Source organism: Orbicella franksi, chromosome 2 (assembly GCF_964199315.1).
Source record: "Orbicella franksi chromosome 2, jaOrbFran1.1, whole genome shotgun sequence".
In the NCBI taxonomy this organism is placed as follows: domain Eukaryota; kingdom Metazoa; phylum Cnidaria; class Anthozoa; order Scleractinia; family Merulinidae; genus Orbicella; species Orbicella franksi.
In genome coordinates, this window is record NC_138146.1 from 11447012 (window position 1) to 11461729 (window position 14718).

Below are 14718 nucleotides of genomic sequence, written 5' to 3' on the forward strand. Positions count from 1 at the left end.
ACCAAATGAAAGAAACGTGACAGGAAGTTCAATAACAATAAATTTTCATTCAAGATGAGGCAAAAAAATTATCTAAAGGCATAAAAATGTTAAAAATTTCGCAGACGTGCTTCGCTGCATGACCACATGTTCAGATTAATTCTTCATGCTAAAGCGAAAGGTTGAGATTTTGCTGACAAGTTTTGCAGTTATTTTACTGGCCATTGCTTAACCAATTGTTCTAAAAGTTGAATTCAACTTTGAAGTTATACTGTACATTACCATTGTTGTTTTCTTAAGTCCAGGAAGTGGCCTTAAATCCGCAATCTGTATTCAAAACTCACTTGAAAGCGCACCAGAAAGGTTTGAGGACTGTGAACACCTTGATCTCCCATTCTGAGGCCACCTAAACATCGATTTATGTTTTTCTTTCCATTTTAAGTGCCAAAGAAGTAATTTCTCCATTTTAGGAATGAAAACAAGACCCTGGAAGTTTGTAGATTTGACCCGCAACGCGCCATGATTACCTGCACTTTTTGAGGGCATGATTTTAAGATGAAAAACCATCTTTCTAGGACCTCTAAGGTCTTCTAAAAATATGCTCAGAAAGTCGATTATGATTGGTTTATTTGTCCTTAACAACAACAGAACAATAGGAGAACCAAAACATCTTCAGAGAGGGTAAGAAAGGCAATTGTCCTCACGTGCTTTTTTACGGCCGGTTATGGTCGGCACAGGAAACTGGGGGTGGGTTTTCGCACGACCTGTTACGGCCGGCACAGGAGTCAATAGGTTAAGAACCAAACTGAAGTTTATTTCTTTTTTTGGTAATCATCATCTATATCTCCTTTATAGAAATTAAGAACCTAATTAAGAACCTACCTAGCCTAAATTGCCAATAACTACCCCAAAATACAAGAACCTATTTTGCCAGACTTCAAAAAATGTAGGTTCTTACACGCGGGTTTTTACTCTACGATCAACATTTAAAGGTAACATTTACCAGACTGTAGCATTTTCACAAAAATGCCAGAAAATTCCATCTGAGTTCAGTCTTTGAGTTTGAAGCCACATTTTAGTGTCTGTCGTGAGATTGAAGAACTTCAAACTTGTTGTGGGCCAGCACAGGAATCAACTGCAGTTATATTTCTGGGAAAAAAAGGCTTATTACTGATAAATATTGAGAGGGGTGGTATCAGGTGATCAAGGTCCTAGTTAGACAAGAAATGTAATTCATGTTTTCTAGGTGTCAGAGTTACAGAATGCTGGCAGACAAATGCTGTTAGTCACCAGTGGAGCAGTGGCATTTGGAAAACAGAAGCTTAGACATGAAATTCTTCTTTCTCAGAGTGTTCGTCAAACACTTAAACCACAAGACTTCCTGAAGGTACACTAATTTGAAGTTCTTTTTATACTATTTTCCACAAGTTGTTCACAATCTTTCTTATGCTGGATGTTACAATTAAGTCAGTTATGTTGGTGAAACCACCAGACACTTTTCAATGCATTTTTTTATGTGAACATGTAGCACTTGTTCTTGGACATGAAAAATTCTTAACATGTTAATTCAAAGCGGCTACATGTGCACTTGTAGTTTAAGCAGTTTTGGAGAAAAACATACATTCACTGTTGGGTTATTCTGTGATATGCCGGTTCATGAAAATTTAATGATTTGAATCCTGCTAATTTTGACTTGATATGTACAAAACAACACTGTTTATTTGCAAATCACTCCTGACCTCAGATTTCTGAAATAAAAGGGCAAAATAAGTGCGTATGTCAGAAATTGAACTTGATATCAGGTTACAATATTTGTGTGATCACTAAGTGTAAAATAATTTGATGGCTTCAAGTGTTGTTAGAAATCTTGTGCATGGTTTCTGGAAAATTAAATGGTGTGAATGCTTGCTTTCTACATATATTATTGAATGAAAGATTTCAATATCAAGCATTCATCTGAAGTGAAAAGCTGCAAATAATGTAATGAGTAGTTGAGTAATGCTTGATAACTATACTTATAAATAAAGTAACATTCTGGATCATGGCAGACAGGGTGAAAGAACTTGCAACAAGTGAGTTGACCTTTTGAGGCAATGATTTGATGTCAACTAGTTTAATTTTTTCTGTCAACATCAAGATCAGTAAGACTTATTTACACTGCTAGCAGTACAATAAAGTTGCATAGTGGATAATCAAATTTTTAGAAGTGCTTGTTTCTATGTGCCTTGATTTGAATTTTGAGCAAAAGTGAAGAACAGTTCCCTGAAAAAGCTGCTGGTTGTCTGTCAGTTTACCAACATATAGGCCTACAGGTGCCATCAGTTAGGCAAGTGAGATTTCTGTAGTGACGCTACCTCTCCAGGTGTACAGTTCAGTTGAGTAAGGTAGAGTCCTAATCTTAACAGATTTCATTTGCCACTTAGTATTTTTGTGTAAAATTAAAGTTCATCAGTAAACTGGTAATTAACAAATAAAGAAGCCTCAACTGTGCTCTGGTTCTGTTGTAAAGCATGCAGGAAGCGGTAGAGCATGAAAGAAGTGTAGGGGGAACAAGAGACATAGTCGAGTGCTTCTGCTTCCTAAGTGCTTTACAACAGAACAGAGCACAGTCGATTTCCACAACATTCAGCAAATATTTTCATACCAAACTTTATTTTCCAAACCAGGAAAAGTGGTGTCAACATGCATCTGTTCTCTAATAAGTCATGCTAAAATAAGCCAATAACAATCCTTGTTAGAATTGTTCAAATAACTTGATTGGCTAATGAGACAACAGCTGTCAATCACAAACTGGACATCAGCAAAGCTTTTGGTTTCGAGTTGCTTTTGAGTGAAGTGCGATTGCTTCAAAGTTCGTGTTAGTTTGATTTCAAACTAAGAATATAAGTGTTTCTTGTCCAGAGGAATCTGACCACACTGTGGCTCATGAAAATGTGTACTTTTCTGGTGGAAATTACAAAGGAAAGAGCTCAAAGCTTGCAGATGAAAATGCAAAAATTACCTATCAGACTAACCTGCCACAGATTTCTTTTATCGATGAAGTATTTTTTAAATTTATTGAGCCAAAAAGGCAGAGCATGTAAGTTGGCCTTGACAGCCAGGGATGCCTGAATACTTGCCACTTAGAAATGTTGTTTACTTTGATTTGAAATATAAAGAGAGAATAGGTTGATTGTACATCAGTCCTATCCATATCTTGACAATTACCAATAACAAGTCCTGCTAACGTACATGTACATTAGTGTAGCGGCTAACAGCTTCAGTTGTTCACTTGGTGATACAAGCATGAAATTTGGCAAGAACATTCTAAATTGTCTATTCTTTCATTCTAGTCGATTAGCCACTTGAAATTCGCTTTAACAAGAGTTTTTTTTTCAAAATGGCTAACAATGGGTGCGATGTGTTAAAATGGCGGCCATTTTAAATTATATCTTTACTTCCAACCCATCTTGAAGCAACATTTGAGCAGTTTATTACTCCCTTATTACAACGTTTTACTGCCAGCATCCTTTAAATACAATTGATTATTCCATACATCTTCCAGTTTCCGAAAATGGAAAAACAATTCTAAAGAATTCTTTCTTTAACCGGCGCTGATCTCATAGCACTGTTCAGGTTACATTATGTGCCTATCCGGTATTTAGTACGGTAATACAATACGCCCAGCAGTTTCTTAGCTGGGTAATTCCCAAACAATTTTTTTAAGTAATCTCTGATCTCGTATAAGTTTCAAATACACAAGTTACATTACATGCCTACTTCAACCGAATTCTGATATTCAGGTCGGCAATTCATTACTCCCGGCAGTTTCTAGCTGGCTAATTCAAAATCACTTTTTAAAACAAGCTTTTGATCTTGTAACAGTGTCAAATAGTGCTGCTATACAATTTACATTGTTTACCTGCCTACTATAGTCGATGACTAGATGGAGCTACTATTCACACAAACAGCTACACAAAGCTGTACAGTTCAGCCCAGAGCGAAGACATTTGCACCTCCCACAACAGTCCTTCCAGCAGCCACATCTGGTTAGTTCTTGACAACTTGCAGCAACTGATGGAATGTCAGTCCAAAGTATCTTCCATGTGCCGCCTTGCTTACTCCTTCCCCAGTCACCTGGACTTTTTGTGACAGGTTGAGGGAGAGTGGCTTGACCCCAGATAATTCCTCCTTGGTAGGCAGCACACTTTGAATGTAGCTTGAGGGCAGACTGAGTAGGTGGTATTGCAACATACGGCCTCTGTTTGCGAGGGAAGACATTCAGTCTTGCATCATTCACACTTGTATCTGCACTGAACCTGTCATACATGACCACAACAAACTGCTCTAGACTCTAGAGATCAGCGTTGTCAAGAGCTGTCACACACTGACTGAGTTTGGTGAAGGTGGTCGAGACCCCTTTACACTCATTCCATGTTTGCCTTGCAGACTTCTTTCCTTTGCCATGCTGAATGCGTGAAAGAATGGGAGTCCACTGACTTTCTCTGGATCAATTGTGTTTACTGCTTCATGCACTGGAATCGATCAAAAATATCCTCCCTGGCCAAATGCAATCCACATTTTACTACCACATCTGTGTCATTTGCCTTAATCATTAAAGCCTTACTGCCGTCCATTGCCGCATGTCGTGTGTGCCCAAAAATATGTGGGTCTGCCTCTTCGTGCGTACATGGCGCTAAATCTTCTAACGCAATTACGTGATTGTAACAGACATATTCCAAGCACAGCATGTTTGCTTCGGACAAGCGGTCCGCAAGAAAATGGAAAAGTTCAGTCTTGTTGTTGTTATCTCTCCGAAAACTTTTCCAATTTTGGGGGGTCTTGCTGGTTGGTGTAACCCTTCTTTGTATCCCTTTGTCCCTTTTGGATTGTGCCTCTACTTTCAGGCTGGACTCCTCATACACATCAAACACAATGTCAACGTTTTGGTATGTGGTAGAATTTGATCTAACTCTTGGAAGGATGTCCTCATTGGTGTAGTTATCAAATGTTTTTGACGTACGTGGGGGTTGGGAGTTGACAAGAGCTGATCCATCTAATGATGATTGCATCTGCCTCTGGTTCAGTGTTTGGCATCAAAGCCTTAGACTCAAGTATCTCAACCAGTTACAATTTCTGGCATGTGTGAAGTTTTCCACTGTCACTGAGGGAAGCTGGAGCTGACTGGTTTTCATGCTGGAAGAGTTCATGCAAATCACACTGTCTGCTTTGACATGAAATGAAGAGTTGGGAAAATAGGCGACAGTCCTCTTTCAGTGTCTTCTTCTTGGAACTGGCAGCACTGGAAATTTCCTCTTGCTTGAAGAAAGTGATCTTGTTCTTTTTGATTGGTTGATAAAACAAAGTCTGCTCTTCTTTCTTCAGTCCTTCAGTGAAGGATTGGAACTGATCTTTGCCTCTGTAATGGTGAGTAGCAACAAGTCTTGAATTAGCTGGATCGGCAATGTCCTTTGTGTCTAATACGAAGAGGTCTGCAGACTCTTCGTCAAAAAGATTGCCCATTTCTTTAATTACTTTGAACAGCTTTTCCACTCTCTCAAAGACTGCTACTTGAGCACTTTCGCTTTGTTCGTGATGCATGCTACTGATTGTTGTGTCTTTAGTTCCCGCAACTTTTTCGTAGCGAGTGACTAGATGGCTCACCTCTGGTCCAGCTATCACCAACCTCCGGAGTGCTGCAGGCTCCTCCATCATCCTTGATGACTGCATTGTTTTGTTTGTGGGCTTGGTCGATTGCAATTGACGTGAATTCTTTGCAAGATTTGTGCATGACCAAATGTCCTTTGAAGAACTATCTTGCTACTTCTGGATGCTGTTGATCGATGGTCATCATATCTCTGAGGTGAATTGAAAGCCACCACGCATAATTCACATTGTTGTTTGCAAAGAAACAGGGCCTTAGTTCCACCAGCGCCTAACGATACAGGCAAAAGTCGACTTCTCTGAATGAACAAACCATTGTTAGAATGGTTAGCTCTAGTGCTAAAACAAGATCCCAAAATGCGAACTGTGGACTTTCGAGTCTTCGTTTCTTACACCAATCTTTGAAATCAAGAACACCTTGTGGACTTCGAGATGTATCTCTGCTATAGCTGTTAAATGCAGCTTTCCTCTGCTTGTATAGACAACATGCTGTGATTTGATGTGCTTGAGGAGATCTGGTAACACCTGAGGCTGACAGATAAGATTCTGCAGTACCAGATGAGGCAACTCCTGCCTCAACAAAAGCACTTGTCCAACTACTGTTCTAGGCCTGAAGTAAAGACCCTATCGATTTCAGAGCAGCCATTTCCTATGTGAAGACCTATCTTTAAGATGAATCGTCTGAGAAGTTTAAAGTGCAAAAATCTGTAAAATACGTCAAACTTTCGCCCCAAACACAAGTAATATATGAGGGTTAGAACTAAAATCTGTTATCATAATAACCTAAATACAAAATTCTAAAATACTTGCAGACATGCTCCACTGGCCAAGATAATGGCTGCTCCTTCTGCAACTCTTGATAACCTGCAGATGCTTTCGCCAGCAGTCTTTCCTATGTTAGTTGCCAGGTCTACTTAGCTATAGTATTTGTTTAGTTTCTTTTGCTCAACAATGAACTTTTGTACTGCTACATCATCAACTTCTCCTGTATAAGGCTGTGAATTAACTCTATACCTAAAGTCAATGGCGGCCATGTTGAGATAAGGACCACCTATTTTGTAAATTGTTAGAAAAAGTGTTATATCACCGAAGTGGCTAGTCGATCAGAATGAAAGAATACTTAATTTAGAACGTTTCTGTCAAATTTCATGGTTGTATCACTAAGTGAACAATTTTGCCAAAAAAATGATGTTAGCCGCTACACTACATGTGATTGGTCGTTCGGAATAGCGAAATCCGATATCTGCATGTAGATAACAATAAGTCTCAAATGTGTTGCAGTTTCTTTTCAATTTTACTAATAGGATTCATCATTAATTTTAGGACAGTCTTTCCTTTCACATGATTTTTGTGAACTTCAGATACCATTGAAAACAGTGCTACAGTAAATAATAAAGCTTTAATTTTAATTGTTGAGTAAACATGACACATGCAGACAGGTAAAGACGCTTGCATTGTCAATTTTCTTTTAGCTTGTTCACGCATGTAAAAACTGTATACCCTTTTTTCTTCTATTTAAAATCTATTACGTAATGCTTAGCTTTCCAACAATAAAATTTGCAGCTTTCACAAAACTCATAGATGCCAATATGGAATGTAGTTAATGAAAGATGTTGATTTCACTTCGCATCCAAAAGTCGCTACATATTTCACAAGAAGAGCGTTCACTGTTCCAAAGGCTACATGCATGAAAAGGAGAAATATAGTTTGGTATTTGACGTTCATTCCACTCAATTGATGAGTATGAAATTTTTTTTTTTTGTATTTTATTGTTTTTATTTGTAAGTTGTGCAGTGGACAAGCAAAGAGATACTATAATGCTAGTTTTACAATTTTACATTAAAAAGGGATACACACAAAAAGAAAAAAAAAGAAAGAAAAAGGGAGGTACAGAAGCCTATTACAATGTAAATAGATCTCTACATACACCACCACAAAACAATCATAAACTAAATTAGCTGAAGCAAGGTAGAAATTTGTTCCATTTTTTATAATGTATTACCAATTTATTGCTGTTAGCTGCAATTTTCTGTTCAATCTGGCAAGTTGCTTTAACCTTGGCTATGAAGACCTTTAGAGAAGGATGTATGAGTATGAAAATTAAAACAAAGAGGAATTTAGATATCTTAGTTGCTAGCCTGGCGACCAAGTGTGAAAAGTTAGTTGCCAGTAAAAAAATTCTACTTGGGTTTCTTAAATACCTAGAACATACTTGGAACACCCCAGAACACCAAGAAAGAATAACTAGATTGGATGATGGATGTGTGGATGTTGAAAGAAACAGTTTCTTTAGTCTTATTTAGTGCTTGAATATTCTTACTCTTGTTTGTTAATGTTCATGTCCTTTTGAATTTGTTGTTAGTCAAGACCATATAGATGTAGAAGATAATTATTCTTCGTAGTCTTGTGTTTTATTTCATGTCCTTTTGAATTTGTTGTTGGTCAAGACCATACATAAAATGTTCTTCATAGACTTGTGTATTAACATTCATGACATTTTGAATTCTTTGTTAGTCACGACCATATATTGAGCCACGTGCATGTGCTGCTGTGGGACAGGGAGGCTTACTGTCACTCTATGAAGCAATGTTCCAACAATATGGTCTTACATGTGGACAGGTATGTAGAACATGGCAAGCCTTCCCTCCTAATGAAATATGCTGTTTGTAGTTTTCAGTTGCCTGCTTAGCAAGCATTCCTGTACAAAGAGCTTTTTCCACATTCTGGCCATGTGCAGAATGTGGAATGGGAATGCTGGCTATGCAGGCTAGGCCTTGTGCAATTTTCTGATTCTTGCTGTGAATATAACCATTATTATTATTATTAGTTTATTTATTTGTTTATTTATTTATTTATTTATTTTTAATTGATAACTTATATGCATTCAATACTCACATACTTACTTTGCAAATTACATTTACACCACTCACATTGTAATACTTGATTTAAAGTACACTATAAATTACATTCCTTGCAATACTAGTCACTTACAATTTCATACCTTATATTTATTGCCTACTCTAGAGGTTACTTTCACCAATAAATGTACAATATTTTACTTATAATTAAATACTTACATTGCTCAATTTTTTCCTGTATTAATTAATTTTCTTGTTTATTTATTATGTTCTGTTGCACAGCAAACAAACAAACAAACAAAACAAATAACAAAATTAACATGTACAATTAACTGGAGCCATGACTCCGACTTTACACTCCTATTTACATCGCTACTAGCTATACAAAAATTGGTCAAGAGTTTACTTACATTTAAGATTGGCTATAAATTCATGCCTGCCATGCAGGGATATTAATTGGCAGATCAAACAAGGAGAAGATTATGCAATAATTGGATTGTACAAAAAAACACAGCAACAGCAGAAAAAAAGAGGGACAAAAAGGGAAGACAAATGACTAAGTTGACATGTATTATTGGCTCTGTGACCAGTGCTTTACATTCCTATCAACATCATTACTACAGCTACACAAATAATTTTTCGAAAACATATTTATGCTTAAGATTAACTATAAATTCATTTACCGATAACTCGCCATGTATTAATTTCTGATTGTATAAATAATATTTGGCAAATAAAAAGGTGAAGTTTAACTTCCTGATAATGGTTGATTCCTCGCTTGAAGTATCAACTTTCATACCAAAAATTGATTCAGTTGGTAAAAGACTGAAGGAGGTGACATTTTCTTTGTTGAACCATTTTATGATCTCTAAAAAGAAAAATTGGCTCCAGTTACAGCTATGGAAAGTGTAAATTATGGAATCATTCATTTCACAATATAGAGACTTTGTGTCCTCTGCCTTACCAACCTTACCAACCTTACCACCTTTTTGGTGACTACTATTCGATGTAAAAGTTTGAGATAAAATTCTCTGAGTTTGTTATCTTAACATACGCATTTCACGTGACTAAAAATAGGTTTCCGAGATGTTTGATCAATTTACAGGTCTCTTTCCCATTTAGAATTAGCATTCAGTTCAATTGGTTCTTTGTTTATGAGGAACCGATAATTTTCTCTATTTTTCATTTTAGTTAAATTTATGGAGATCTGTAGGGAAAGCTGTAACATACTATTTAACAGCAGATCTGATCTGTTCGTGGGGTTTGCCCTTGCACTTTCTGCAAAGTGTCTAGGAATAGCAGAAACTACTTGAAAATAGATGAGAAAGTTGCATCTACTGGTAAGATCATATTTGTGGATGAATTCTGAGTAAGAAAGAAATTTCCCATCTGCTTTGAGAAGGTCATGTACCAGATAGATGCTGCGATCAAACCAGTTCCTGTAAAAAATACTTTGACTGTGGATTAAAATATCTTTGTTGTTGAATAAAATTTGTTCTTGGCCGCACTGGTTTGGAAAAGATTCTGACTTTTAATTCCAAGAAATACAAGAGAACCAGTTTGTAGAACTGAGGTAGCTCCATCTTGTTGAGAAATTTCTTGTCATGATTGCATTGTAATATTAATTTTAGACCTCTGTATTTTTCGACAATATAGTTAGGAATCGCCTTCAAGATTCACTGCTCTTATGTTCATCAGCTAACAGTCTGGAGATCCAAGCTAACTTCAACTATTTTGATAAAACATCTATGCTAGGTGCTCATTAGACCTCCTGAGCCATAATCTAAAATCATCACTTAACGTTTAATTTTGTACTTTTTATTTTCCCAAATGAATTTAAATGTGGCCGAATTCACAGCGCCAAGGTATTCGAGAGGAACATCAAGGCTGGGGATAGAGTGTACAAGTTGCGAGATGCCAAGACTTTTAGTTATTAGGCACCTTCCAAATAATGTAAGACTCCGACAGTTCCATATGTCAAGGATGGTCTTCAATTTTTGCAATTTTAACTTAAGTTGTATTTTTCATTATCTTTCTCATTATAAGAGATAAAAGTGCCCAGCATGCAAATTGGTTTTTCTGGCCATTGAAATCCAAAGGGTTTGTCATGTCTATGTTTCCACTATTCCAGCCACAGAGCTTTAGTTTTCAACGGGTTCAATTTCAGGCCAGAAATATCACCAAAATTGTCCAATACAGCGATTGCCTTGTTAACTGAATTGCAGTTGCTGTTAAAAAGAGTGGTATCATCAGCAAACTGGCTTAATTTTAATTCCTTACTGAAAATGTTTATACCTTGAATGTCTTTATCTTGCCTGATTTTCCATGCTAGTAATTCTGTGGCCAAGATAAATAGACAAGAAGACAGAGTGCAAGCTTGTCTCACTCCTCTTGACAAGCAAAAATAGTTTGTGCAGAAACCACTGTTTAAAACTGCACTTTCCGTGTTGACATAAAACATGGAAATCCAGCGTTGAATGCTTTCCCCAAAATTAAATAGCACAATGGTTCTTTGTAAGAATTCCCATTTGATTGTATTGAAAGCTTTTGAAAATCAGGCTGTAAAAGTACACCAGAAATGTTGCGAAGCTCTGTTCAAGAATTTCTTTAATCAGCCTAATGTTTTGTCTGATGTATCTACCTTTCATGAAACCTGTTTGGTCAGGGTTGATTAAAAGAGTTAAGACTTTTTCCAATCTCTTGGTAATAGCTTTTGATGCAATTTTATAGTCTACGTCGGGCACCAATTAGCAAGGGTGGAGAGGTCAAAGTCTTCTTCAGGTATAAGTGTAAATTATGCCTCTCCGTTGTGAGGGTGCCATTTCACCCGCTCTGTACAAAGTGTTTAATTTGTCAACAAGATCCTGAGCCAATAAATCAAAAAAAGCACTGTTGTAAAATTCCCAAGTAAATCCATCCTTGTCTGGTGATTTACCTGTACTAAATGTGCATAAAATACCTTTACGCTCCTTAAGAGTGATTTCTTCTTCTAACTCACTACTCACCAACTCTTCAAGTCTGGGTGGTTCTAAATTTTCAAATAAACTTGTGAATGGCGCATTTTCAACGCTAGCTGATAGAAGTATAGAGCTCTTTATAAAATACTTCAATTTCCTCTAGTATTTCTTCTTCTTTGGTCACTGACTAACCCTCTGGATGCTTCAACTCCTTTATTGTTTTATGATTGTAATTTTGTTTCTCTAGGTTGAAGAAATATAATTTAAGAGAAGCCTTGTGTGGTTTCTGTTGATATTGCAGGTACTAATAACAAAGCAAGATGTGCATGATAAATACTCGCTGGATAACTTACGATCAACAGTGGAAGAGTTAATCTCTATGAACTGCATTCCCATTATAAATGAGAATGATGTTGTAGCATCACCTCCTGATTTGGATTTAGATTTGGCAGGGGTAAGTGAATGTAATAATGTAATCTACACTGTTATACAGCTGGAGTTCTCCCACTATTAGCTGGTTTCTTGGTTATGTGACACAGACTAAATTTAAGCGCATTTTGCAAGAGATGTGCCAGACAGCAGTCAGTAGAGTACAAAGTAAAGTCTGCTGACTGGCAGACTGCTGACCAGGGGCACTTTCCGCTCAACAAAAAATTCGGTTTGAATTTCCATAAATTTCCAGTGACAAATGGAACAGTATTTTCCAGAATTAGTGAAAAGGAACCAGGACAACCTTGCAAGATTTACCAACTTTTTTGGAAATTTTGTACCTCAAATTTTCGTTCCATTTTACTAGCCTCCCAGAATTTTTGGTTGAATGGTTTGCTTTTCGGAAATTCAACAATTTCCTGATTTCTGGAAACTTTCCAAGTCAATTTCTGTACCATTTGCCCCAGTTTTAAATTTTTGGGATTTTTTGGTTGAATGGAAAGTACCCCGAGTACAAAATGCAGACAGTTACTGGGTACAGAATGCAGACTAGGAATAAAAAACTGTCATGTGGCCAGGTCGCAGTAGTCTCCTCCACAGCCGTTTTTTTGGATGTCATGCAATGCTCACCCCAAAGAAACGGCTGCTCACATCCAAACAACATTCCTTTCACGAAATTAGCCAATCACCGCTTCCATTCCATTTTCAAGAACGTTTTCATGCCAAATTTGCCCTTTGAAACTTGTCCAATCAGAGAATGTTTTTTATCTTTGTATCCCATTGTGGGAGATGTCACAAATGAACGTACAGATTTCCAGATTTTGTTTAGGGACGCCAGAAAATACCGGCAATGCTTGAACAAGCTTTCAATAGCTGAAGACTATTCAAAGTTTCAGCTCATTGAGAGAAGCTTTCAAGTCAAAAAATTATTGTCGAGAAGGACGATATCTATTTCAACTTAATAAAGCAACCAGGAAATCAAGTAGCTCTGCTCGATTTGTTGACAGCGAGTTCTGAATGCCACTCTTTCCTCCTAATTACAATCTGTAGGAAGCGTTTAGCCCTTGATTGACGCTTACAATACGACATTTCCAGAAAATATATATTCTCTCATTAGCTGAACATAGCGATGAGCACATGAAGCACTTGTACTTAGGGCTTTCATTGACATTTTTTCCAGTCTGTCATGATCGTAACCTGCGAACACCGCCTACATTTTGGCAATGTGCGTCGTGAAACAAAAGCCAGAAATCCTTCGTGTGTTCGCACTGCAGACCTTTTCGTGCGAAAGCTTACGTCATTCACACTTTGCTATTATGTGATTGGTCCGTTCAACAGAGCGCGAGCAAACCACAAACACAAAAGGAAAAGGATGTGGTTCGGATGTGAGCAGCCGTTTCTTTGGGGGAAATGTTGCATGACATCCCAAAAAACGGCTGCGGAGGAGACTAAGGTTGCAGTTGCTCTTAAATAGAATTTCAAGCCTTCAAAGTCTTCTCACTTCATGTGCGAGATGTCAAACTTTTAAATAACACAAAATATAGAAGAAACAACTGAGTGACAACACGGGTTTGCACATGGTGTGTTCTCTTTACCTTTTTAACTGATATGTCAGTGAGGGCTAGTTTTCATTTTGTTGACTTAAAGCAGTATAAGACCAAAGCTGTTTCTTTGTCCTGTTATATTTTCAATATTCAAGGGTTAACACAGGGTTTTCAAATTGAAATACAGTTGCAGGATTGGGTGTCGATAAAGGTGGCGTTGTGGGGAAGAGTGCCAGAGTGTGGTACCCCCTCCTACGTGGGGGGGGGGGGGGGGGGATGGGGTGCTAGCCTTGGACAATTTTGACAATCTGTTTGCCTTAATATGCATTATGGTACATTTTGAGCACCTGAATGTGATATTGTTGGAGACCAATGTGCACTTAACAAAAGTTTATTGAAAACTCACTCATTGTGAGATAAATTTTTTCACAAGTTAGTTCATGTATTAAATGCTACATTATACTTTTCATTCCACTGATACTTGTTACACGACAGTATCATGTTTGGCTTGGACTTCTAACTGTAATAACATGAATCAACTGTAATTTTATTATTATTACTTCAATTATGCAGCTTCGAGAAAAAAAAAGTATCAATATCAAGATCGTTTTTATTAGTTTTCGTAATGAAAAAGAGCTGCTGATAAATAAGGTCCATTATGGTGAAAAGATTAAGGCAACTTCTGGTGATATCTCTCCTGTCGCACACATGAGGTACCAGTGTAAAATCATTGATCTATTTTTTTTTTTTGCTTTGATTGATTGTATAAATTCCGAAAACTCTTGTTGTTGAAAGGCTTGCAACACCTTTCAAATTGTTACTTAGAATATATTTGGAGCACTTTGACCTTAATGAATAACATTTCCCAAGGAAGATTGCCTTCACATTCTCCACACAGATGCATAGAGGGCTAAGGTCAATATGTGGTCAATTCAGGTTAATTGTAAGCTGATTATTTTATAGTTGCTTTCAAAACTGCTCAGCACATAATAGTTATTTACCTTTTTGCCTTAATGACTTCTTGACATTGGCAATAAAGACAGCATACATGTAGTCTGTTGCCTCTGCTTCATTGTGGAAAATTTGCACTTACCAACAAATCTGATACATATATGATATGGAACTTACATGAGGTCCAATTGGAGAAATATTGGTCAAGTTCTTTTTTTTGGAAGGTTAATTGGACTTAAACTTGCAAATAAAATGAGTCCAATATCCTCCAACACGGACTTAATGAGCTACATGTAGGTCAATATAATATTTATTATAATGGCTCTTTATGATCTGCTGATACGTTTATGCATCTCC

General features: G+C 37.1%; 1 protein-coding gene across 2 annotated transcripts in view; it reads left to right on the forward strand.

The window, feature by feature from the left end:
• Positions 1-14718, forward strand: part of LOC145479968 (delta-1-pyrroline-5-carboxylate synthase-like) — a 192779-nt gene that overhangs the window by 19290 nt on the left and 158771 nt on the right. For both annotated transcript variants that reach the window (XM_081458450.1, XM_081458451.1), the window contains exons 2-4: positions 1226-1366; positions 8137-8241; positions 11739-11891. In XM_081458450.1, the coding sequence (XP_081314576.1) occupies positions 1226-1366; positions 8137-8241; positions 11739-11891 (399 nt within the window). The remainder of the gene's footprint in view (positions 1-1225; positions 1367-8136; positions 8242-11738; positions 11892-14718) is intronic.